This window comes from Porcisia hertigi, chromosome 32, assembly GCF_017918235.1.
Source record: "Porcisia hertigi strain C119 chromosome 32, whole genome shotgun sequence".
Classification (NCBI taxonomy): domain Eukaryota; phylum Euglenozoa; class Kinetoplastea; order Trypanosomatida; family Trypanosomatidae; genus Porcisia; species Porcisia hertigi.
The window spans coordinates 32971-57723 of NC_090591.1; the positions used below are offsets into that span (position 1 = coordinate 32971).

At 50.5% G+C, this 24753-nt stretch overlaps 7 protein-coding genes across 7 annotated transcripts; all 7 read right to left on the bottom strand.

The window, feature by feature from the left end:
* Positions 1-5573: 5573 nt before the first annotated feature.
* On the bottom strand, positions 5574-5978 carry JKF63_02359 (uncharacterized protein; the record flags this gene model as incomplete). Its single annotated transcript, XM_067898387.1, has 1 exon — positions 5574-5978. The coding sequence occupies one exon, from the start codon at positions 5976-5978 to the stop codon at positions 5574-5576; it is 405 nt and encodes a 134-aa protein (XP_067754544.1).
* A 941-nt stretch (positions 5979-6919) lies between these two features.
* On the bottom strand, positions 6920-8419 carry JKF63_02360 (uncharacterized protein; the record flags this gene model as incomplete). The annotated part of the gene is made up of 1 exon (XM_067898388.1): positions 6920-8419. One exon carries the CDS (start codon positions 8417-8419, stop codon positions 6920-6922), a length of 1500 nt encoding a protein of 499 aa, XP_067754545.1.
* Positions 8420-13156: 4737 nt separating this feature from the next.
* Positions 13157-14200, bottom strand: JKF63_02361 (uncharacterized protein; the record flags this gene model as incomplete). The annotated part of the gene is made up of 1 exon (XM_067898389.1): positions 13157-14200. One exon carries the CDS (start codon positions 14198-14200, stop codon positions 13157-13159), a length of 1044 nt encoding a protein of 347 aa, XP_067754546.1.
* Positions 14201-14860: 660 nt separating this feature from the next.
* JKF63_02362 (uncharacterized protein) lies at positions 14861-16009 on the bottom strand (the record flags this gene model as incomplete). Its single annotated transcript, XM_067898390.1, has 1 exon — positions 14861-16009. The coding sequence occupies one exon, from the start codon at positions 16007-16009 to the stop codon at positions 14861-14863; it is 1149 nt and encodes a 382-aa protein (XP_067754547.1).
* Positions 16010-16900: 891 nt separating this feature from the next.
* On the bottom strand, positions 16901-17827 carry JKF63_02363 (uncharacterized protein; the record flags this gene model as incomplete). Its single annotated transcript, XM_067898391.1, has 1 exon — positions 16901-17827. The coding sequence occupies one exon, from the start codon at positions 17825-17827 to the stop codon at positions 16901-16903; it is 927 nt and encodes a 308-aa protein (XP_067754548.1).
* A 913-nt stretch (positions 17828-18740) lies between these two features.
* On the bottom strand, positions 18741-20006 carry JKF63_02364 (uncharacterized protein; the record flags this gene model as incomplete). Its single annotated transcript, XM_067898392.1, has 1 exon — positions 18741-20006. One exon carries the CDS (start codon positions 20004-20006, stop codon positions 18741-18743), a length of 1266 nt encoding a protein of 421 aa, XP_067754549.1.
* Positions 20007-22069: 2063 nt separating this feature from the next.
* On the bottom strand, positions 22070-22984 carry JKF63_02365 (uncharacterized protein; the record flags this gene model as incomplete). The annotated part of the gene is made up of 1 exon (XM_067898393.1): positions 22070-22984. One exon carries the CDS (start codon positions 22982-22984, stop codon positions 22070-22072), a length of 915 nt encoding a protein of 304 aa, XP_067754550.1.
* Positions 22985-24753: the final 1769 nt, after the last annotated feature.

A 24753-nucleotide genomic window follows, 5' to 3' on the forward strand; every position in this document is an offset into this window, starting at 1 on the left:
CCGCATTAAACCCACTTAGATTACTTACTGGATTTGTATCCAATTCCATAAGAGACAGAAGTAGAAGGAGAGAGAACGAATAATCATTCGGTAAAGAGATAACAAACATACACGCATGTGACATCACATTTGTAGAAAACCGCTTCAAGAGCATATCGGCACACAAGGTGCACTGGACCAAACCGTCCCGGGTACACCCGGGTCCGGGGTACCAAAATACATTCGGACCAGACATCTCGGACGAAAACCCGGACATGCATTCTTCAGAAATCCCCGCACCACACACTGCATAGCAGTGAATGTGCGTCACTCACTCGGAAAGCCGGCCGACCACATGGTACCTGACCCCTCGCTCGGACCCCCCGTGCCGAGCTTAAAGCCCATTTCAATCCATCCAGAAAATCATGTACCATCTGATTGCCTCCGTCGAAAAGACTTCTGCCAATGAAACCTTAACTTTACCACCCACTTAATTTCTAATTTAACTTAATTTTACCTACCAATTTAACTTAACTTAATTTAACTTAATTTATGACTTCAACCTACCTAATTTTAACTTAGACTTGACTTATTTAATTTTACTCTAATTTCAATTTTAATCTAATTTTAATTCTAATTTAATTTGACTTACCCTGACTTCAACTTGACCTAATCTAATCTTAATTCCTAACCTACCTAATTTCTAATTTGACTCTAACTTTAACTTGACTTAACCTAACCCTAACTTTAACCCTTAACTCTAACTTCTAACTTAACCTAATTTAATTTCTAACTCTTAATTTCACCCTTAAATTTTAATTTTAATTTAATTTAATTTTAACTTTAAATTTTAACTTTAATTTTACCTGACCTAATTCTAATTTAATTTAACTTCTCAATTTCAATCTTAATTTTAATATTGACCTTAATTTAACCTTAATCTTAAATTTTAATTTAACTCTAATTTCTAAATTTTAATTTAACTTAATTTTAATTTTACCTTAATTTTAATTCTAATTTACTAATTCTAATTTCACTTGACTTGACTTAATTTTAATTCTAATTTTAATTTTAATTTTAATTTTAATTTTAATTTTAATTTTAATTTTAATTTTAATTTCTAATTTAATTTTAATTTTAATTTTAATTTTAATTTTAATTTTAACTCTTAATTTTAATTTTAATTCTTAATTTTAATTTAATTTTAATTACTTAATTTTAATTTTAATTTTAATTTTAATTTTAATTTTAATTTTAATTCTTAATCTTAACTTTAATTTTAATTCTTTAATTTTAATTTTAACTTTAATTTTAATTCTTAATTTTAACTTGACTTTAATTTTAATTCTTAATTTTAATTTTAATTTTAATTTTAATTTTAATTTGACTTGAATTTTAAATTTTAATTTTAACTTACTCTAACTTTAATTTTAATTCTTAATTTTAATTTTAATTCTAATTTTAATTTTTAATTTAATTTGACTTAAATTTTAATTTTAATCTTAACTTTAATTTTAACTTTAATTTAATTTTAACTTGACTCTAACACTTAATTTTAACTTCTAATTTTACACTTTAAATTTTAATTTAATTTGACCTAACTTTAATTCTAACTTTAATTTTGACTTAATTTGACTTAATTCTTAATTTAATTCTAATTTTAATTTGAATTCTTAATTTTAACCTAATTTCAATTTTAATTTTAATTCTGACTTAATTACCTAATTCTAACTTAACTTGACCCTAACTTAATTTAATTTGACTTAACTCCTTAATCTTAAATTTTAATTCTTAACTTCACTAATTTATACCTTAATTCTACATTTTAACTTCTAATTCTACATCTTAATTCTAATCCACCTATAACTTTAACTCTAACCCTATGCCTTTAACCTCAACCCTACACCTTTAACTCTAATCTCACACTCTTAACTCTAACCTATGACTCCTAACCCTTAACCCTACCACTCCTTAACCTCTAACCCTATGACTCCTAACCCTTAACCCTACACCCTAACCTCAACCCTATGACTCCTAACCCCAACCCTATGACCCCTAACCCCAACCCTATGACCCCTAACCCCAACCCTATGACCCCAGTAAAAGAACCGCCATCATATACCGAAGCCCCCACCAAAGCCGCAGAAAAAACAAGTCCACCTGCCAAACCCCTCTCCCCGTCCATGCAACCATTCAAATGAATCGTCAGGGATCAAGGTGGCGCCCAAAGCGGGCCCGAAAATCCTCACCGCTCTTCGCAGTGAGGTTCCCTGTGGTCCTCCCAAGTGCGGAAAACCCGGTGCAACTAGAGCCCTTAGCCTTCCAAGCACCGGCGCCGGGATGAGCAGAGGGATTTTTTGCGTCACAGAGACGATGGGGTGACACACAAATCCGCTGCAGGAACAGAGCCCGTTCCGGTCCTCAGCGCCAGGGTCTTTGGCGACATCTCACCCGCTTACGACCCACGGGGAACACCATTGGAGGATCAGTCGCCGCCACACAGACGGCGCACGCATTGGCCCTTCAGCGTAGTATCACGCCTCTCCTCTGGCGCGTGATGTGCGGCCCGTAGCGCTGCCAGCATGCCCGGGTACACACTAGAAAGGCCAGCCCGCAGTGACACAATCACCTAGCACAGGGACCAACGGAGCCCCTCAAGATGCTAACAACAGCGAGGGGCACTGCTGCCGCAGGTTCCGCGACACACCCGCAAACAAGCAGAGGCTCTCCCGGCACCTGTGCGGTGAAAAGGACTAATTTACGCATTTGTGCCAGGGCCGCCAGTGTGGAAGCGGTGGTCCCCCTGGCAGCGCCGCACCCTTTCCATGCGATTCCCTCGCTCCGTGGGGAGGTGGCCAGCCTGAAAGTGGACCTCTGACACTGCTAATATATTTCAACCCCTGCTTTTCTGGCGACTGATACGTCACAGCGACCCCGGCAGCCGCACCTAAAGAGGCAAGCTTTACAACGAAAAGAATCGTCTGCCTTTGGGGAGGAAGGGCAGCGCCAGATCGAAGGCACAAGACAAACGAAACGGAAAAGCATCAAGGTGGAGTCCGTCTGCTGCCTGCTGGGTGGCGCAGAATGGCGACCAGCAGAGGGAACAAAAGCTAGCGCACCCATGTCGCACCCGTGCGCATACATATGCGCTGCGCACATGCGAGAGAGTAAGCGCGGAAAGATGATGCTGGGAAGGAGAAAAGTTCAGCTTCATGGACACACACGGTCGACAGTGTGGTTGCCACGGCGCGAAAGGACATGCGCGTGTGTATAGCAGGCGGACGCCTGCCTGCTTCACTCACATCTTGGCCGTACAGAGAATGAAAGAGAAGGGGGGATGGAGGAGAAACAAAGAGGAGAGCGCGGCGGGATACATAATGCAGTACCGCGCTGTCGGTGCGGTTGCAATTATTTGAGACGTATCTACGCGACTTGCTAAATCAGCGCTCCCCGTCTTTGAGACTGTGCTTTTGCCATCTTATGTTACCTTTCCTCTTTCCGTCAAGTGCGACAAGTGCACATGCCTGTGTCGGGTGAATTTTTCTCTGCCTCACATGAATGGCAACCCTGCTGCCTCCTAAAACACCTTACGAAGACACACACGGAAAGCCAGGCACATACCGCTTAGAGAAGATAAAGAGCAGTTGGAGCGGGACACGGGGGAAGCAGAGACCTGTTGAAACAGATTGCGCCACTAGCCCGGTTAAAGGAGTTCACACGCATGCATCAGAGGGCGGGGGGGCAACAGGCAGGAGTTAAGCTGGGGCCAAACCTCATTACAAAGAAACGGGAAGTGATTACAATCATACGGTAAAGGTGGGTAAGAAGGAGGGGGGAAAAAAATCCCCCGAGGTGCGGGAAAAGAGAGGAGCAGAGACAATCGTCGCACCACTTCTCGCACACGATCACCCGTGAGCAGACACAAACAAACAAGCGGGGTGGACAGAGCAGGCGCACGCACGGTGGAGACGCCCGCGTGTAAAACCAATAGCCCCCACCAGAGAGCAGCGCAGCTGCGGCGCCACAGCAGCCTTGAAAGGGAGAAACGCACACGCGCAGAAGAGAAATATATATACTGTGATAATGGAATGCGCACAGAGTCAATCCACACTATGTGCGTCGCATCGTTGGGTAGATTTGCCGCAACGTGCATGCACTGCCCTGTGAGCTTCTTCGCTATCTTCTGCTGACTCGCTCAAAGACTTTGTTTTTGCTGAGCGTCATCACGCCTTTTCCTTTCTTTAGAGCGCATTAGACTACCGCAGTAGTCACCAGTGCAACCACAGCGGCGACAGCAAGCTTCGGCAAAGCCGCAGCGTTGGGTCCTCTTGCCCGTGGAGAGGATCTTTGAAATGTGGACCACCTCTAGGACGAAACGGTTGTGGGAGCGGCTGTCTTTATGCGGGCTTACCTTTCCCAACGATTCCCCCCATCCCCCCATCCCCCCCTGCTGGCGAGGGTCTGGGTGCAGGTTCTAAGGGGTAGAAGAGGCGCCGCGTCCTCGTGACGCCCCCACTCCGAATTTCAGTTCGAGCCCGTGGTCGACAGGAAACGACCCGTCAACGTTGTTGGTGTGCGGTGCTCTGCTCTGCCTGTGTGGCGTTCTTCTTGAACCCCCACCCCCTACAGGCAAGCCTGTGATGGAGATCATGTCCAGCACGCCTGTGTCCCGGTTGAAGTCCTCCACCTTCCTCCAGTGAAACTGGAAAGGCAGCGACGACTTTACGATGAAACAAGCAGCTTTTCTGTGAGGGACCCCATGCTCTTGCCCACCCTCAGTTGCATCTTACATCGGTTGGCGAACAGAGTGGGGTCGCCACTTGCAGAAGTTTCAGCAATCAAATTCGGGGATGTTTCACCCCGGCATGGTTTGCTGCGTCCCATTAGACCTGGGATCTTTCCTATTCCACGCAAGCAATGTTTTATTGGCGATGTGCGGAAGGGTGATGTGATGGCCTTGAAATGGAGCTCTCCTCCTTACTAACGGGCGGATGGATCGCACAAAGTCTTTTCTTGTAGGAGAAGAGTGACAAGAGCAATGCAAAAAGCGGATGCTGCCGTATTAAGTAAAATCACCAAAAGTCACTTCTAAACATCACGGGTAGAGAGGGAGTCCTTCATCTGTGACCAGCAGGCAACACCACCAGGGGCACCAACAACAGCGAATAAATCTATAGTAAAGTCTGCAGGGAATCAACTATCGGTGCGGGGTAGATTAGACATGAAACAAGTGAGAAAAAAGAAGAGTGAACATTGTGCCTACAGTAGAGAGAAAGGGGGGCATCATCTCGTCGCTTTGATATGACTTAGCCCTTGAAGCTAATGTACAGTTGCACACTGAGAATGGGATTCTTTCTTGACCCAATCCAGGACACGTCTCGGCTTTTTTCAAGAGGCGCCGCTGAAAGGAGACACTGACAACGGAGCCACGAAGCAGGCCCCGCCTGCTACTGTGGTTTCTTTCTCGTCCCTAAGCCATATTTGATGCTCAACTTTATCGCTGATCGTAATCTAGGGCGGATGACGAAAAGTCAATGTGCTAAAAAAAAAAGACGAAACAGTATTACTACGAGAGTATGAAACTCGAAGAAAGCCTAGTAGTTGAAGATGATAGATTCAACAGGTTTTCCAGTGCTCTTGCAAGACACGACATCCTCGCGGTACGTGTCCAGATCCCTCCTCTCCACAACGCGGTTGGCACTCAGATTCTCAAAGTCAAACTCGTTTGCGATGATCGCAGGAGGATAGTTCACAAGGTGGCAGAGGTGAGTTTGGTAGGAGTTGTTGCGATTCAGCACGTGCACACGGTACAGGGAAAAGCCTAGCACAAACAGTAGCAGGAAGTCGCCCACGACCATAAACTGGCGCGTCTCATCAGCGATGCTTTCGCGACGGCTGAGTCGGTAGTACCAGTCCTTCTTGAGAGGGAGCTTGGACGGCCATGGCCAGTTCCCGTACGTGGGGCTACCGACACGACGAGCTACTGTGTTGCGGAACATCGCCGAATGTCGATGACGTTGATGGGGGTTTTCTCTCTCTCTCGTCGCACGCTAATATGAGAGCCCAAGTAACGGCAAAAGTGAAGAGATCTGTGACACTCCGAGCAGTGATATGATTAACAGCACGTGAAGCCACCACGAGTGTTGCTGATCTTTTTCTTTTGGGGGCGATGCGACAAAGCAGCAGCAGCAGAGACAAGGAAAGCACAAAAGGGAAGAGACAATGTAAAATGCATGCGGGCTTTCAAGTGAGAGTAAAGCAAACGCATCTCATGAAAAGGTGATGGAACGAAAGCTGGCAGATGAACTGGTGTGGAGGGTGAGAAACAAAAACATCACACTGCTCCTTCCAGAAAAGCGGTAGTGGAGTAAGAACTCAGGGCAGCTGCCCGTCTTACGACGACTCTGTTGGGTTCAGCGTTTGCCGCGCCTTAGTGGTACGTTGAAATAGGGGAATACGTTGAGATGTCAGGATACCCAACCTGCAAAGATGAAATTTAAGTTACTCTCCAAAACAGTGGATGAGACCTGCGAAGAGGCAAAGGATATTGCCAATCCATCCCCAAATCCTGTGATGCTGTTTTTTTTTTTTACTTCCTCGGCTACTCATGAAAGGGTCTCTGAGTAGTAGATCCACCAATGTGCGGGCATGTCAGGAAGAGTTCACAAACACACATACGTACACACATCAAGTACCTCACAACCCAGAGTTGGTGATGGTTCCCGTATAAATGATGTCGTGCGTTTGAGGTAGTGTTTTATCGAAAGAAAGACAAAAAAAAACGCCCAATGTCAAACCTGCGTCTATTCACAACACTGTTGTGTAATTGAGAAAAAAACTGTCGATGCAGGACGTTATGCCACACATTGAGATGTGCACAATGCGAGGTGTTTGTTTGTGTATTTGGGTGTGCGGTTGGGGAAGGGGGAGGGGAGAGAAATTAGGCAACTCCCCCCTTTGCGTTTTCGCCTACCGCCTGCGCACCCTCAGGGGCTGGCTCAGATTGGGTCTCAGTGGCGTTGACAGCATTCTCCTCGTCCAACTTCTCATCCTCGTCGTCGTCACCGCTGGAGAGCACTAACTCACCGGTCTGGATATGTGACTCGTACCTCTTCTGCGCAGTCTCTATCTCGGCGATAGTGTGGTCAATTGACACCTGCGACATAGCCGGCTTAACCTCGATCATGTCGAAAAGCCGAATCTTGTCCTCGGCGTAGTGCAGAGCGCGATCCTTCTGGTCGTTCGATACTGTGCTTGGTTTCGCTTGGGGGGGCTTCTCCTTTTGCTTTTGCTGCTGTTTTTGTTGCTTTTTAAAGGGCTTATTGTGGGTCTTGCGGTCCGACCATTTGCTTTCGTTGAGTACCACGCAGCCGGCGGGCGCCATCAGAGAGGGGTCAAAGTGCTCCGCCGCTTCGCGCTTCTTGCGATCCTCCTCCTCCTGTTGCAGCATCAGCTTCTTTTGCTTCAGGTAATGAATGAGTGTGGCGCAAGCGCTAATTTCCGTGGCGTACGGGTTCTGACGCTTCGCGGCACGCTCTCGCTTGGCCGAGATCTTGTGCGCATTGCGTCGCTCCTCGTACTCTTTGCGGCGCTGTTCGCGGCGTTGCTCCAGCTGCGCATAGTACTTCGTGCGAGCTTCCTTGTTCCATGCGTCCCATTCCGAGGACACTCTGTCACGCTCAGCACGCAGACTGTCCATGGACTGAGTAATCTCTGCTACGCGGGCGCGCAACTCGTCGCACTGTTTGTATACCTCTGCCCGACTCGCACCGCTTGCCTGTGCCTCTTTGTCCTTTGCCCGCTTGGTTTGCAGCTTCTCCTCATACTCCTTGTTCAGGATCCCGATTTTCTCGCATATGGCAAGGTACTCCTGCTGAAGAACAACTTCGTTATCCGTGATTTCCTTGATGGCCTCTGTCAGGGGTTGAAGCTTTTGCAGATGCATTTTGGCTTCCTCAAGCTTCTGGAGATTCTGCTGATTGCGTCTCTCAGCTACAAGGCCGCCACCGCTGGTCTCCATCTTGCGCATCATGTGGTCGATTGCCTCGTCGATCTCCTTGATTGTGGTGAACCCGCCGACTTCTGCCTGAACTTCGCGCAGCTTTTCACTGACCTCGGCGCGGCATTTGCGCAACTTTGCGATTTCAGCATTCTGAGACGCACGGAGGTCTCGCTGGACCTTACGGCGTGCATCAATCTCGTTCAACTGCTCACTATACTCGTTTCGTTCCGCATCGCGCTGTTGCTTTTCCGGATCATTCTGAACCGAGCTCTGTAACTTTTTAATTTCGTCAATCAGAGCACGACGCTGCTCTGTCAGCGCTGAAAGCTTTTGTCCATACTCAGAAAAGTTAGGCCTCTCAGGAGCTCCGGGCATACTCTGCCACGGAGCCTTTTTGGCCAGGGGTCGCACAAGGTTAGCTCCCTCTTCCACGGACATGACTCCCTGAGAGAATTCGCGTAAGATAAAAAAACTACCTCGTCACTAAGTAGGCGTCGTGTGGGTCCGTGATTCTCACTCAGACGTCGGAAAAAAAAAAGGAGGGGGGCGGGCAGAGTCGCCGTAGGCACTGTGGCGGAGGAGCAGACGATGTACGTTGGAATGTCAGAGCTTCTGAGCTCACAGGTGTCCCAGTCCATCAAGCAAGGGTTAAAGGCGTGAATAAAAGCTTTCAAATGAAGTAGGTGGGAAAGACGCGCACCGAACGGAAGGAAAACCGAAGGGCATGGTGGTGCGCAGAAAAGAGCACACATTTCTGGCATTCGACGTTCTGCCGTACCGTCGTTTGCGGAATGTAATAGGAGCGATGACAAGGCTCGAATGAGTTCACCGGCCTCTTAGGGACCATGTCGCTTTATGGAAGCCCGGGCAAACGGCGCGGGTTGCTTTGAAGAGGCCTTTTTACTCATCATTTTCACACCTCTCGCACAGTTACCACACGTCGTGCAAAACACTATCGTGCCATTGCGTGGCGGCTGCTGCGCTAACGGTACGCAGGAAGGAGGAGCAGTGAGTTTTTAAACGAAAAGGGGGGAGGGGAGGGGGGGAAGATATACCTGAGAGAAGGACGACTGAACTTCTCGATTTAGCAACAGTTTTACAGGCACGAGCATCATGTGAGAGTGAGCACGCGACCATCACAAAACAGGTAACAATGGCATTACCGCGGCCTCCGATGGCGACGAGGTTGCTGTGAGCTGGCGCAAACAGAGGTTCCTGCTGGGGCCAAAGGAAAATACGACGCAGGAGGCACTTGAGAAAAAAATAGAAACTACAAGCCAGCTCACGTGTTCCATTATTACGCCATGAGACTGTGAAAGGGGAGGAAAACCGAGTTCCAGAAAAAAAAAGTGCAACGCAATACGCAAAGAAAAAATCCTGGAATAATGAGCCGGTTGTAAAAAAAAAAAACACTGCGTGGCGGCACAATTAAGCGCGCAGGACAGAAAGGGTGGATTAACAGAGATAGGTAATTATTGTGGTCGTAGAAAATAGGGAGAAAGTCAAGCGGAATCGAGGTAATCAAAATACAATAGAGCCCGAAAGTGGAGGAAGGAAAAAAAAAGAGCGCCCCCTTTTCAGTTGGTCGTCGTGGAGATGGGAAAGCTGGGGGGAAGAAAAGCAGACGCTCCTGCTGATTGCGCACGCGTTCCCTATCAAGGAAAAAGGAAACCCTAATCTCCCCGTAAGACAGGGAGAAGACGAAAACGTATAGGGAGTAGCAAAGAAGAAAATAGAACGATAAAAAAGAGAAATATACTCGACAGCGAAACAGGAACAGACACAATTTTTTGTCGCTATCGTTGCTTAGCTGCCAGTGTTCTCGTCGCTGCTGACCACCTCCTCCATGGTGCTGTCCACTAGACTCTGCGACTCCCCCGCCGAAAAAAAAACTTTTCCCCCTTGCCGCTCTCTGGAGGACACATTGGAGAATGTCTTTCCCGATGCCAGATCACCTTCATTAGAATGGGAAGGCGGTGGGGTGGATGAGGAACGCTACTGTTCGCTACGGCTGGGTGGGTGTGGCACGGAGGGCATCCATGAGAGTGACCTTGCATGGCGTCATCGACACACAAGAAGCTCTCCAGCAATTCCGGTTGCAGGGTCGCTGGCGAGCATATCAGAGCCGAAGACAGCCCCTGGCTGGCGTCGCTTACCACGCGCAGAACGTCTGTAGCCCTTGGGTGGCACACCTGCACTTTTCCGAAAGCGGTGTGATTCCTTATATGGGTCGTCGATACGGAGGTCCCATCACCCAGCTATCGAGAACAGCAGGCATTGCCGAACGTTGGTGGTGTCGGCCGGTCGTGTGCTTGCATGGGCAGCAAACAATCATTGCAGATACACTGCGCAGTGGTAGATAAGAGCTGTAGATGGCAAAACAGGGTTGATGCGTTATTCCAGATGCTGTACCTTGAGCTCCCTGTGCGCCCGCGTGCACGGGGAAATGGTGAAGCTCTGGACCCAGCAGGGACCTTACCCCGCTCAGGGAATAAAAAGAAGGTGGAGTTCGTAGAGTGCTGCAGAGGCGCAGTGAGGACGTTTCTTTGAGAGTGAATCTAGAAGCAGATCGCCACCACGGTATTAGCTTGTCACACACACACACACACCTTCCACAGCGGTGCAGAAAGCAAAAACGGGTCGGTAGCTGCCTCCCGTTGAGATTTATCAATCACTTCGTCGGCTCTACGCACTCTTTGCTGACGGCGAACAGCACCCCATGCCTGCTCGTCAGCCTTGGAGGCTCACCGTCGCAGGGAACCATGGGCAATCGTCGTTGGTGCATTTTCCATCTCTCAAATGACGTGCGGCAACGAGGGAGATTGCGTTTCTCTGTGGCCGAGTGTTCGTGGTCACCTTTTGACCAATGTTGCGTCATGGGAAAAGGAGGAAAACAAGGTAGTTATTAGACAAAAAAAAAGGGGGAGGAAGAGTTGTGGGGGTATATGGGCGACACCGATTCAACAAAAAAAAAACGGGAAAAGAAAATGGCAGAAACGCAAATGAAAACAGAAAAATATGGCTGCATACCGAAAGCCGGGATGCACTCCCTGGGATAGGGACACAACCAAAGGCAGACTTTCTGAAGGTGGAAATTCGACGGTGCAGTTACGCTGAGGGAATACAAACGCAGCTGAAGGAGGTGGAAACAAAAAAAAAAGAAAACTTTGGAGAGACCCATGACAATCCTGCTGTACCCCGTTCCTCTGGGGAGGAGAAAAATGCACGTGCCACCTCGACGGAGAGAGGAGGGGGGGAACAAGGCAAAGGCCTCCCTCATTGGCGCTGTGGATAAGACGTAGCGGTGCCTCTTCCACGGCGATCACCCATCGATGGTGGAGCTCACCGCGCAAACAAGAGAAAAAAAAGGGTGTCTTCGATGTCCACACAGATACATGACATGCATCCAGACGCATGCTCTCAGATTTCCTTCGCTGGCGATTTCCTTCTCGCCGTTAACATGTAATAGGGGATCTCTCCACGTGGGCACGCAACAGTATTAGCGATGACACAAGTGCCAATAGGGATTCGATTGGTTTCCAATGATTACCAGGTAGCCCTGCTTTCGAATTGCTAAAAGGAAGTGCGCCTTTTGTACTGTCAGACGTGAATTCCTTCTGTGGAGGGCGATCAGAGAAGAAGAAACGTCCACGAGCGATACATTCGCGGACACCTGAGCTGAATGAAACAATAACGTTGCACCCGCGAAGAAAATGTTCGTGACGTAGTGAATCGCAGTGGCGACCAGTACTTGTACAGACTTTTCATCAGTCAATCATTCTTCGATGATACCGCTGTTACTCATCCGTCGCAAAAAAAAAATGTCGAATAGGAGAAAAAAGAGAGTAGAGGGGGCGAAGACATACAAAAGGAATCGACGATGTTGAATTTCTCAAGGGAAAAAACACACGACAGCGGTATCCTTTGCAGTCATCCTACCACTGTTTACGAGTTTGTTCATGTGAGTATGTGGGTATCGAGTTGAATCACTGTGTCTTCATAGCTGTGGCTGCAATGCGCACGTGTCCATGCGGGCGTTGCTATAACAATGGACTAGCCTTTTTGGAGTAGACATGAGCAACAGCATGATTCCGAGATGCTCATTAATGCATCATGTCTAAAATGAAAGGTGGTAGCGAGGACGGAGCAGGAGAAAAAGAGGTGCAAAGACATTTTAAAAAAGCTCGAAGGGCCTGTGGTTTTTGGGGGGGGGGGAGGGGGGCCAGCATACCGGCACCCCCGCTAAGCCAAGAAAGGGATCGGAAATTCTCGTGTTTGAGTGCGCTGTGCTTTTTTCGTCGCAAGTCTCTGTTTGAGTACAGAAACAAGCTGCAGCGGTACCCTCGCACAGAGGCGAACATGGCTTCGATAAGATCTCTCCTCAGGTGATCCGACATACAATTCATTCCAGCGATGCTGCGGCGAAGACGCTGAGGGGTTGGGGATTGCTGCGTAGTCCTTGGACAGCGAAGTAGAGGTGGCTCTTCTCGTAAATCAAGATGCCTGTGTCGATATCACGAAGAGTTGCGTCTGAAGTGCTACACAGTCCACAGAGCCATCAGTTTGGTTTATCCACTCCCTTTCACTGCCAGTGCGTGTATGTGTGTGGGGGAGGGGGGGGGGGTATTCAGAAATCCGGTAGCACAGACCGTCTTCATTTTTTTCCCCTTGCCCGCTGTGCAACAATTGACGAAAACAAAGTTATCCATCATGAAAAGGTCGAAGATACCTGCAACATCGCGCAAAAAAAAAAAAAAAACGCCGCCGCCCTATCCGTAAAAACTCCACTTCTCTCTCCTCGTCTGCGCCCCTCCGCCCCCCCCTTCCCTTCCCTCCTTCCTCTCCCACCACGGGGTACTTCAGTAATACAGGCGGGGAAAAGAAATATGCAAGGTGAGTGCAGAAAAAAAAAAGCAATCAAGAGGATGGAATCATTGCGCGCCTCCAACGCCAATGCCGGCGGAACAGCTACAACTGCTGATTGAAAATGAAGGAAAAAAGAAAGTGGCTTGTATTTATCACGCCACTGTGCGCTTCTCATGACTCGCTCCTGTGAGGAATTCTTGTCGGTGTTGTGTCACCAAACAAGCAACGGCAGTACCAAAAGACGACACAGAAGTAAATATATGTGGTACGGGTGAGATACGCGACCACCAATTGGGTAGGTGATCTGTTCTACTGCTGAAAGTCCTTCAAGGGTAAGACAACCCACGGCTCGGTAAAGTCTGCGCCCTCGCGAAGGACAAACACTTCAGATTTTGCGTTTGTTACCACGACATTCTCTCCTGAGGGGGCCCACGAAACCCTCCAGACCGGCTCATCAAACTCAATGACACTCCGCTCCCATTCCGTGGGCTGCGAGACACCCTCGCTAATTTCTGCACACAGCTGGACCCAGGGCTTCCGGTGAATGACAACCGTCTTATCCTGTCCACAAGAAGCCAAGATTACAAAGCGGGAGGCCGAGGATGTAGGGCAAAATGCAACATCACGAACCCAATCAGCGTGCGCTTCAATCACCTGATGCAGTTCGAACGCCAAGCCGCGTTCTGGAGAGCACAAGGACACCCACAAGCGCACGTGGCCGTCGCAGCCGCAGGATGCAACCACCGTGTAACTCGCCATATCCGATTTAAACGGCGCAAACGACACACCTGTTGCTCCCATGGCGTGTGCAATTTGATTACTGTTGTTGCTTAGCTTTATGCTGGGCTGCCAGCAGCCGTCACGGTAGGTAGTAACGGCAACAGTGCCGTCGCTGCTCGCGGTGGCGACGACTGGGCCGTACTCCTCCGGCCCCCACTGCACTGCGTTTACGCTGCCCTGATGGATGTCAATAACATGTACAGGAATCCACCTGGGTGCCCCCTGGCGGATCTCTTTCCAGATGATCGCTTTCTGGTCGTAGGAAGCGGAGGCGAGTAGGTTGCCAAAACGCGGATGCGCCCAGCTAACCATCCAAACAGGGCCCTCGTGGCCGGTGAGAGTTGCCACACGGGTCAGCGGGGCACCTGCCCTGACAACGTGAATACCGATCGTTCTATCGGAGCTGGCTGTGGCAAGTTGCAGACCGTAGTAGTCGAACTGTGTGTCGTGAATGACATCGGTGTGCTCTTGCGCAGGTGCAGGCTGCGCTGCAGCGGGGGCGGCGGCACCATTTGCTAGGTGTGGCACCATTCCCGGTGCCCGAGATTGCTGAGGAAAGGACTGGGCACGCATAGTCAGCGGCGCTGGAGTGGCTTCACGCCTCGCAAAACAAGTTGGGCAAAGGATGGCAGTACGAGCTGAACTCAGAGATGTGCGAAGGGCGGAAAGCGTGCATGAAATTCCCGAAGAAAAAAGTGCGGGTGAAAGGGGTATACACCCCGGCGGAAACACGACAAATGGATAGGTGATCAGAGGTTATTGCATAAGGTAAGACATGGAAGGCATTGATGAATGCAGATTTCAAAAAAAAACAGCAGCCTCATGCACGGGGAGGGAAGGGGGGAGCAAGAGAACCCAGGGTATAGAGAGAGTCTTTTACCCCCGCCCAGTGGACCTCCCACGGTAGTAGTGGTTTTTCTCATCAGATCGTTTGGTCGCCTTTTGTCGACCGCGGGGCTACTAGGAGGTGAGTTGTGGTCGTTATAAAAACACTCGAAGACCAGCTGCGGCTGGCCCACGCGTTGTACCACGGCCATATAATCTGGAGGATATCCATCACTTTTCCAATTGGCAATTGTTTTTTAAGCATGACGCCTGTAGACAGGTGTATTGATGCCCAGAAATACGAAGAGGATGGCAAATGCTCCCCGGCCACACAGCGCTTTTTTTTTTGTCAAAAGTCCTCGACACTTACACAGAGGTGCAACGCACACTATTTGAACGCTGCATCGCCTACTCGGTACAGAGGCTAGGCTCAGCCTCGCTCTCAGAGGGAGGCACCATCGCTACAAGATAGCGCGAAAGTGTTGATGTCGGTAGTGACGCTTGCGCCGCTTCACAGTCGTCTCGCGTCTCCTTGATGAGGCTACGCAGAGCTGCTAGCTCATAAAGTGTCAGCTGCATGTGCGTCTGACGGGTTTCTTCGCGGCGTAGCATAGCTCGACTCAGACGCAGCGCTTTCTCCGCGTGCATTTCACATGCCTGGAGCTGCGCAACGGGCGAGGTGGTGCTCGCGCCTCCTGATGGAGTCTCTGTCCGAGAAGACTTGAGGGGGGAGTCATTCTCTAGGGAGGCGGGCCGACGACGCTTCACCACGGGAACGTACCAGTCTCGTTGCTTAAACGGCAAGGGGCAGTCTCGTAACACCGCCGGGTGACATAATGCCAACTCATTGTCTTCGCGTATGGTGACACGCAGGTCCGAAATGCCTGGTATTAGTCCCCCGGTTCCGCTCCGACGCAGCAGCCAGTAAGCATGCAACTCCCCCAGCACCTCCTCACCAAGATCTTTTTCGCTTAGCAAGGGTCGAGCATAAAGAAGAAGACGCTCCAGTGGAACTTCAGGGTGCGTGTAGGCAGCCAGCTCTAGTGCTGTAAAGGTGTCCTCGAGCACAGACATGCTGAGCATCGACATCGTTGGCATGTAGCAGCCAGCGACACCAGTTTTACCCCGCACGACAGACACGACGCCGTCATCCCTGCGAGCAACTAGCATCGAGCGTCGGGACAGCCATGCCAGGTCGAATTTGTCTGCAATGTACCGAACAGACACTGGATCCCGACGGTCGAGGATCGAGGTGTGGAGATAGTGAGAATCAAGGACGAATCTGTCGACATCGACCAGTGACGACTCCCACTCGTCGCGCTGGCGTATCTGAGGGCACACAATAGAGGGCGCTGCGACGGTGCTTGGGGTCTTCAGCGGTGAACACGGAATCGAGGGAGAGGACGCTGAGGCTGCCGATGGATCTGATAAGGTCGGGCGTGGTAGAAGCGGTGATGTTGGAAACCTCAACACCGATGCTGTTGAGGGAGAGAAAGTGTCAACGCTAACCTGATGGAGTATCAACTCCTGGCTCGGAAGTAGCTTTGGATGGTTCATCAGTAAGTGACCACGTCTCTTTTCGAATAAAGCGACAGAAACGCTGAGAATCCCAAGCAGCCGGCGTAAGAAGTGGGGGGAAGAGGAAAGCCATGCACCAAAAGAAGGGAGGTGAGGTGGCGAGAAAAACACACGAAGATAGCCCAAGCATGATTATTGCCAGATCAGCGTTGTCCCGATGCATGTGTCGCACCATGTACGGTGTCCACACGTTAGAAATCCCTGAGACGAAACACAAAAGAAATTGTCAACGTGCGCCACCGCAGTGACCGCGATCAACGACACCTCCATTTGAAGCGACGTGTCCATCTCTTCGATTGTGCCTGGGTCTCACTGCTGAGTGAGGCCTAAGCGGGATGCCGTGAGCCACGGCACATGGAGTGATGGGAAGCGCGGAGGGGACAAATCGGCTTTGTCGGGTCGTACCCCCAGAGCCATCACCAATACCCCCATTTTAAGAGACTGTGGTAGCAACACCTTCAGGCAGATACAACAACCCTTCGTGGCAACGAAATAATATATAAATCAAGGGACGCAAGCATACACTTTTGAGGAGGCTACATGGCCTCTCGGGTAACAGCGCTACCCCGCACTGATGAGGGGGAGGGGGGAAAAACTCAGCGACCGAATGCTCTACACACACAAAAAAAAAAAACAATTCTTGGCGACAGGAAATGAATCATAATGAAAACAGAGAGAAGCCGACTATATATTTTTCCCTCCCTACTCTCCTCCTCAAGTTCCCGTCCTGTTACGCCATCCCGCAACTCTGTCTAGGATCGAGAGCAACATACATGAATGACCCTCCCCCTCCCCCCGTAGTAATATGCCTCATCACCCGTACACGTCATGGGAATACAAACATGTCGATGCCCGCCAGAGCAGGGCGACCTAGCTCACCACAAAGACACCAAAAAGTATGAGGAAAAAAAAAAGCATTGCAAACACCTTCAGGATGAGACCTCGATTGGTGCTCAGGTTTGTCAAGTAGCGCATCAGCTCGTTGCCACCAGCATCGATATGACTCACGGCTTTGTCAACGTCTGTGTCAATGCGCAGCACCACCTCCTCCTGCTCTTGGACAAGTCGTGTGAAATCATTGAAGAGTTCGCCAACTTCCTGCACAGCTGCCTCAATCTCCAGCACAGCATCCGCTCGCTGACGGTAGTACTGTTTGTTAGCCGTGCCGGGGAGCAGGAGCTGCTGTTGCTGCTGGTGCTGCTCCTGGTCCTGGAAAAGGGCGCTCTCGAATGTTTGGGGCCGATCTGCTGTGGTGAACATGTGACGTCGGTTCGCCTTATCTTTGAGACTCTTGGATTGGTTCTGGAGGGTAGTGCGAAACTGCTGACCGGTGCGAGCCAGCCGACTGCGCAGTGTTTCCACGACAGTGTCACTATGTCTCTCCGACGTACGGAGGCGATCAGAACCGCTGCCAAACATACCACGAGCATCACCCTTGATCTGAATACCGCTTTTCTGTGACTCGACCGCTCGCCGCTTCAAATTCTCCAAAATCCCTGCGTCATTTTGAAGACGTTGAAGGGAGCTCTTCACCATCTGCGTTAGCTCGCTCACCTCAGCCGTCTGGTCGTCGAAAACGTTCTGTCGGTTTGCCAACTGGGCCAGCCGCATTATGTACTCGGAGACCGTAGCGATGTTGTTGGCAAACTCCTTCGCAAAGCGATTGAATGTTTGCACGTCGCTGCTGCTGTGCAAACCAGTGGCAACGACTCCACCAGCGCTCTGCAGCGGCTTGCTCTGCCTCTGCCGTGAAAAGAGGTCATAGAGCTCGTTAGACCGATCGCGCTCAACAACCATGGTTTCGACCGCGGCTGCTGCACGAATAAAGTGAGCCGCGTCCACGGGTGTTAGTTAATAAGGTAGCAGAAAAAACTCGTTCTGCGAGCAGTGCCCTCCGCCCCCTTTTTTTCCTCAACCGGTAGATAAGAACGATTGGTATGCAGAAGTTTATACCAGTGAGCCCAGTGCCAGTCGGTGAGTTCGTGTGTGCGTGACAATGTGTAAATGCACAGACGACTCTCACCAACGATCAATTCATAGGGCCGGGGTTCATACGGCAGCACAGAGTGGGCCGTACCATTAAAAAAGCGGAGAATCAAAACCCAGACGATATAAAAGATGGAGGAGAGCAAAGCGCAGTAAACAAAAAGGCACATATACGGAAAAGTTTGATGACATCAGCGATACGCTCGAGGTGCTGGTGCGAGATTCAGTGCAGTCGCGGGCCATTCTGCAACAGCAGTCCCCCTCCCCATCTCTCTTCCTGCAAGACGACATGGATCGAAAAAGTCGGAATCATTGTTTAAGAGGCGAAGGCAAGCGCAACGCAAACGATTGGAAAAACAAGTAACGTGAGGCCGATCCACTCAGACCTACTCGGCGGATCCCCTCATACTTGGCATAAAAAATTTTGCGGGGACGAGATTACAACTACTGCTGCATGTGAACTGGTGGTATCTCCTCGGTAGATTCTCGATAAGGAGACAAGACCATGTACTGCTTACTGGACGTGCAAACCTCCAGTGACATCCTAACCGGGAAAAAAAAACTCAGCCTGTTATACGCACAGAACCGTTTGCCCCCCCCCCTCCCCTCCCCTCCCCCCCCCTTGCCACTTCTATGCTGCTTTTACTCTTCGCCTGCACTCACAATAAGAGTATGAGCGTGCAGGGGAGTAAGAGGAAGAGAAAAAGATGGCGCTCGCGGTAGACTACAACATTACCAAGGCAACTTGTGAGGGTTTGATCTTTGGATACGCCCAGTTGAAAAAGTAGTACCGAAGGTAGCCATCGCCGGAGCCGAACTTTAGTTGCTCAATGAAGGATCGGTTATCCAGAATTTCCACCATGTTGCAAACGTCGAAACCGCGCGAATGCGCCACGATGAGGAGGTCGAGAATGAGCTGGTGTAGAGGCATACTCGTGGCGGCGTAGTAATGGACATAGGCTGCGTTCAGCATATTGTGATGGCTGTTACCGATTACAGTGGACGAGATTTGGTAGAAGGAAAAGAAGTCCGTCACCTTCCTTTCGTTCTCCACGACGTAGGTGTAAACCACACCCTCGCGCGGAAGGAGGTAGTGACCGATCTCTTCCTCGCTAAACACGGGGCTCACGTCAAATTTGCTCAGGTAGTTCATGAGTATCTGTCGCACTTGTGGTACATCAGATGGCTTCATTTCACGGAGACCGGAGCTCTTCGGTGCGCTCGGCAGCTGGTAGTTACGCTTCAGCATCGCCATTGGGTTCTGAAATTTTTGGTACTGGGCTGGGATGCCACTGAAGCGGATCTCTACCAGCTTCTCGGGGTTCAGGCTGCGGTGGAAGTACTGCCCTGAAGTATATGGAGTAGGCAAGAGCACCCCTGCGGTATACACCGCCTGCCACACGTCTGTGCGATTCACGCGGCGCGTTACCTCCTTGATCAAAATGGGTGCAAGTCGTTTCTCTCGCAGCTGCTTATGGACGCAGAGAAAGTTAATTTCGCAGATGTGACGCGGGGCATCGTACTTCGACGCTTCTTCCCCGTGGCCCTCTTTCTGTGCCCTCGTCTGGATATCCTTTGGTGTGCCCATGCGCAAAGTCACAGGCACGCCCGCAATAAAGGCTAGCAACTTCTTGTCTACCCTTCGCCGAACAGCGACGTGCCAGTCCGGAATGTAGTTTGGCGGACAGAGTGCCCACTGAAGAAATTCCTCGGAGTAGTTGAAGCGAAACATGCTGTCATCATCTTCGACGTAGTTGTCGCGAAGTAATTCGTAGATCGCGTGAACGTCGTCGGCCGAATCCAATTTTGGTGTCCACCACTCAAATGTGCTGGCAATCGGGTACGGTTCCTCGGGGATATCGGAAACTGACTTTGGTCCGTCCATCGGACCAGCATACACGACAGTCTCCGTTTCATCCGCTGTCTGTGGTACTGGTTGCGTGCTCCAGAAGGCATGCGTGCCGTCGGGGTGCGGTGGAACGCGAGACATCACGCAGTTTGTATGTTCTATCTATCCCTGTGTGGTACCTAATGCACAGGAAATCGAGAGAGATCCAAAGGGGGGAGACAAAGTGGAATGCCCTGGTTTACGCACACAGAAAGGTGCTAAATAGCGGAAAACGATAGAGCTGTGTTGCGCCCAAGAAAAGGAAACCAATAAAGACGGCGGATTAAAGAAGTGATGAGACAGGGACGGAAAAGAGAGGCCCGGGGTAAATCGCTACGTGCTTTTGGATAGGGGGTAGTGGGGGGTGGAGAGGGCGAAAGGGCGGGGGGGGGGGCACGAATGACGGATGTGGCTCACAAACAGCAAAACGTAAAGTCTTTAAATTCCTGGACAAGGAGAGCGCGTGTAAATCATTGACGCACCGTGGACCCAGACCCTGTTACAACATCTGTATCGAGCATACAAGGGTAAGCTGCCCTAGAAAGGTTAGCCGCCTCTGCAATCGAGACTAACACTGTTGTACCTCGGCCCGTCACTAGTGTTCCTATTCAGCCTGAACGACTAGCTGGATGAATGACGCAACGTCTTGTCTCAGACTGCGCTTCTCTACAAGAGCACGATCCCCTTCAATGTCGCTGTGAGAATTGGACAAAGATGTGAGTGGGTGCCGACGTGAGGCCGGCACTTGTCAACCACGACATGAGATACGAGGAATGCGAGACCGCACGAGAAAGAGAAGATACAAAGAGGTTTTGTGTGTATACAACAGCCCTTGATATACACACTGGCCCTTTTTCATGTTTTCTTCGCGGAGAGGCCGCGGACCCGCAACCACAGCTGGTCGGGTACACCTGCTGTTTACTACTGAACACTCTAGCATAGAACAACCGACCCAAGCGTCGCGCTCTACACAGGAGGCCCACAGTCCCGTCGCGCAGTGCGAGGCAGCGGCGGGTGCGGGATAGACCAAACGCCGACTCCGTTGAGCGAGCACTGGCCTCGGTGTGTCGAGCGCTACTCATCGCCCCACGCCCCCGCCCCTTGCAGGTCGCCGCACAGCTGCCCCCCCCCTCCCCAATCGAGCCAGCCGAGAGACACACAGTTCACCCCTCGGAGGGGCCCAGGCTCTTCCTCAACCAAGTGGCACAGCGGGGGGCTGGGTGAGATGCACGCACGTCACGCTGGCGCCCTGCCCACCGTATGGATGGCACGCATGTGCGCGCTGCAGCCGCGTGGTGCGACACAGCGCTCTCTAGGACTGGACTGCCGCCACCCGATACGATACATTGCTCTGGGCTCACGATGGCATATAGGTGCTGGAGACGGGACCCTGTTACTCGCAGAAACGGTTCCGCGCATTGCATTGCATTGCATTGGGGGGGGGAGGGAGGGGGGGGGGGGAAGGGAGAACAGAGTGGATGGTAGAAGAGATAAAGGAAGGTAATCAGCAAGACATCGCATGCGCAGATCCGAGGGCAGTGACAGGGCAAAAAAATCGATGAGTGTTTTCTTCTTTCCTTCTGTACACACATGAAATGTTGTACAGGAAAGCGGTGCGTTATAGTGGAAATCTTTGAGAGGGCGCTTAAAAGAATTCCCTATCTTGAAGACCTCACATCATCTTGTGATATGGGTACGTCCCACACCCCTTATCCTTTTCTAAGAAAAGCTATCCTGTCACATCCGAAGGTGCGACGGCTAACTTTAGCGCCAGTGCAGAGGTAAAACCCCCGCAGCGTCGCCCATTTGTTTGCCGAATGCTACACAGCCTCTTCTCCGTATGCGGGCACGAGTCCGTGGTTGTTAAAGTGTAAAGGCGCAAAGGAATGGGGGGGGGGGGGGTAACGCACTCGTGCGGTTGCTTTTCGGCGACGCTTGCTTCACCGGACGGGGAAGGGGGGGCTGAAAGTATGCAGCGTCAGCACTCATACTTTTCCGTGATACGCATTTTGCGTTCCATCACGGATGTTGTCCTTCTCGCCTCCCAAGGACCCTTGTTGACAGACATACACGCACACGCACACGCACACGAAACTGCTGCACTGAATCGAGGTGATTATGACAGAGAGGAGGGGAGGAAGGGAGAAGCTCTGTGAATAAGAGAGTCAGTTAATGAAGTCTGGCATATCCGGCATGTCCATCAGATCTTGGAAGGCGCGCGCACACGCCAGGCCGCAAAGCCAGAACTTGCAGAACTTGCGACGTCGCGCTTCAGGCTCTGAGACCCACCACACCTCCCACCCCTTGGGGATACTTCGAACAGTGCGGTGATCCTCTTTAAGGACTATTACTGCCTTAGCAGCGGCCACAGCACCCTTCAGGCGTGTCTGGAGGTCAGCGCTCGCGTCAGCCTCCTGTATGGGGCGCCCAAAAAGATGTGACTTTGATCCGAAAAAGTCGCGATTAATCCTGTACAGCTCACGGATGAGCGCACGCTCGCTATTCTCCGCGTCTCCGGTGCCAAAACTCGCGCGTGACGTGCGGGTTGCGGTCAACTCCATGACGGCGAAGGGTGCACAGCTGTCGCTTGCAGGTCGAACCAAGCCGCCAGCATCCGCTGTTGGGACAAGTGAAACGCTGCTAGTGGCATCCGAGGGCCAAGAAGATGCGGTCTGAAGAAAAGAAGGGGTCGCAGGACCAACAGCTCTCAGCTCAGGTGTAGGGATCGGTGGAACCACGATACGTTGGAGGTACTTCTTGTTCCACTTTGGCAAGTGCTCAGTCCCAAAGAGGCCACGGCGAATGGAGATCTGCCTCTGACGATAGCGGAGAAGGTGCGCGTGACGGAACCGTACAAACGATGGGTACAGTCCCCAAAATGCGAGCATGAGAAACATTACCCCGGACGAGTAGAGGTAAGTACTGTAAAGACTAGAGGCCTGGTCTAGGATCGGGTTCACGAATGTCTGAAACGGATTCCGGTTTTCCTGCATAATCCGCTCCATCAGCCTCGTGACGTGCTCCTCCTCTTCACGGTCGTGCTTTGTCCGCACGCCGATGGTATCGGAAGTAGGACCCATTTCGTTTGACAGAATTTTTGTACGCAGAGACGAACGTAGTGATTATCGTGTAATGGCTTATGGCTCGAACGTGACGGTCGCCGCAGTGCGTGAAAATTCTCTAGGACGTCTCAGAGGCGACTCAACCTAAAATAACTAATAGAGAGAAGTCAGAAGCGCAAGAGGACCACGCCGACACAGACGACATACACGCTCACTCGTTTTTTCGCCCGCCACGGCAGCAGATGTGTGACGGAGATCAGAAAGCGACTGAGTTGCAACGTAACGAGCAGGCTACGGTTTCCGAAAAGGTACCCTGAGTGTTTTGAATCTGTGTGTGTGTGTGTGTGTGTGTGTGTTTGTTGGGGGGGGCCTCTCGAATGGATGCAGACCCTCGTGAAACGCAAAACCAAACAAAAGAGTATTTGCAAAAAAAAACGTTTTTGAATTGGGTTTTGGGAAATTAAAGGAATTCAGTTGAAGATGCAGTGAAAGAAAGAAAGCGATTCGTTTTTAGAGGAGCCTTTACAGCGAGCGCTAATCTCAGGGGTGGACCTACATGTAGTATCCGCCTTTTCTTTCGCGAAGAAAGAGTCTTTTCGGACGAGCATGAATCCACTGATCAAGAGCCCTCTTGTATTGCTGATAGAATCGATAGCAGCAGGTGTGGAACCAAAATTTGAACTGAGAGAAGGGGAGCACCTGATGAAGAGACGTTGTCAGCTATGTTCGCTCTCTTGAGAGTTTCCTGTCCCCCACCCCTCCATAGTGGGACCTGACTCGGCTGGTCTGCAACACGCGCTGCACCGGTAACACAGTCGAGGGGGAAAAGGAAGAAAACACGTACTTCTCGACGCGGGCCCACACGGTCACACGCACAACTTTACCAGTACACCCAATACTCACACCCCAAGCAAACCAATAAAACAACAATTGCAGCAGGGTCAATGGCCCAGACTATGGGATCAGATGATTAATGTCCAGCAGAACAATATATACTGCAGATTCTTTTGCTCATTTATATCCCTAACCTGTCCATTAGGGAACTAACTCCTTGAGAACCGAGGGCCCTTCCTCCAAATTGAACTCGAGGTCCAGCACGCAGGCCTTTTTCCAAGGCCGTATTAATGCACTACATGGTCACTTGAATGAGCCCATGATGATCCGAGCGCTTTACTGCTGCGCATTTTTTTCTGAAAACTAAACTTCCTTTTTTTTGCGTTGAGCATTATCAAGGTTGACGATAAAGCGGCCGGACGCGTCTAGCCAGTAAGAAAGAAGGTGATTAAGGTGTTTTACAAGCCTGCAGTCGCCCTCTCATCGGTGAAGACATTTCCTGGATGCCTCAGTTTTCGGGGCAGCCTGTGTTTTGCACAGAAGGATGTAGTGAATACACCTGAGGTGGTCGTGTTTTTCAGTGTCTCCTCAGCAACATGAAAATTGTGGTGGCTATTCACATGCCTTCGCTGTTGCTGGTGTGGCGCTTTCTCTACCCCTCCCCTTCCTGGCATGTGGGAATGGGGGGGCTGAGCGTGGAGACGACGACAAATCACCACTGCGACAAACACGGGCACGCACGCTCGGCTTCTCTGCGGGACGGGAAAGGGGGAAGAAAGGAGTGGTCACATCAGCAGAACAGTTAGAGACGCAAAATCACAACATAAAAAAAAGCATTGCTGCATGCAAAGTGTCGGGGGAGAGGGAGGGGGCTGTGAGATGCTGCTTAACGCGCTGAGCTTTGTCTTGGTATTCGTGGGGTCACGAGATCTGCTTTACCCATACTTGAGTCA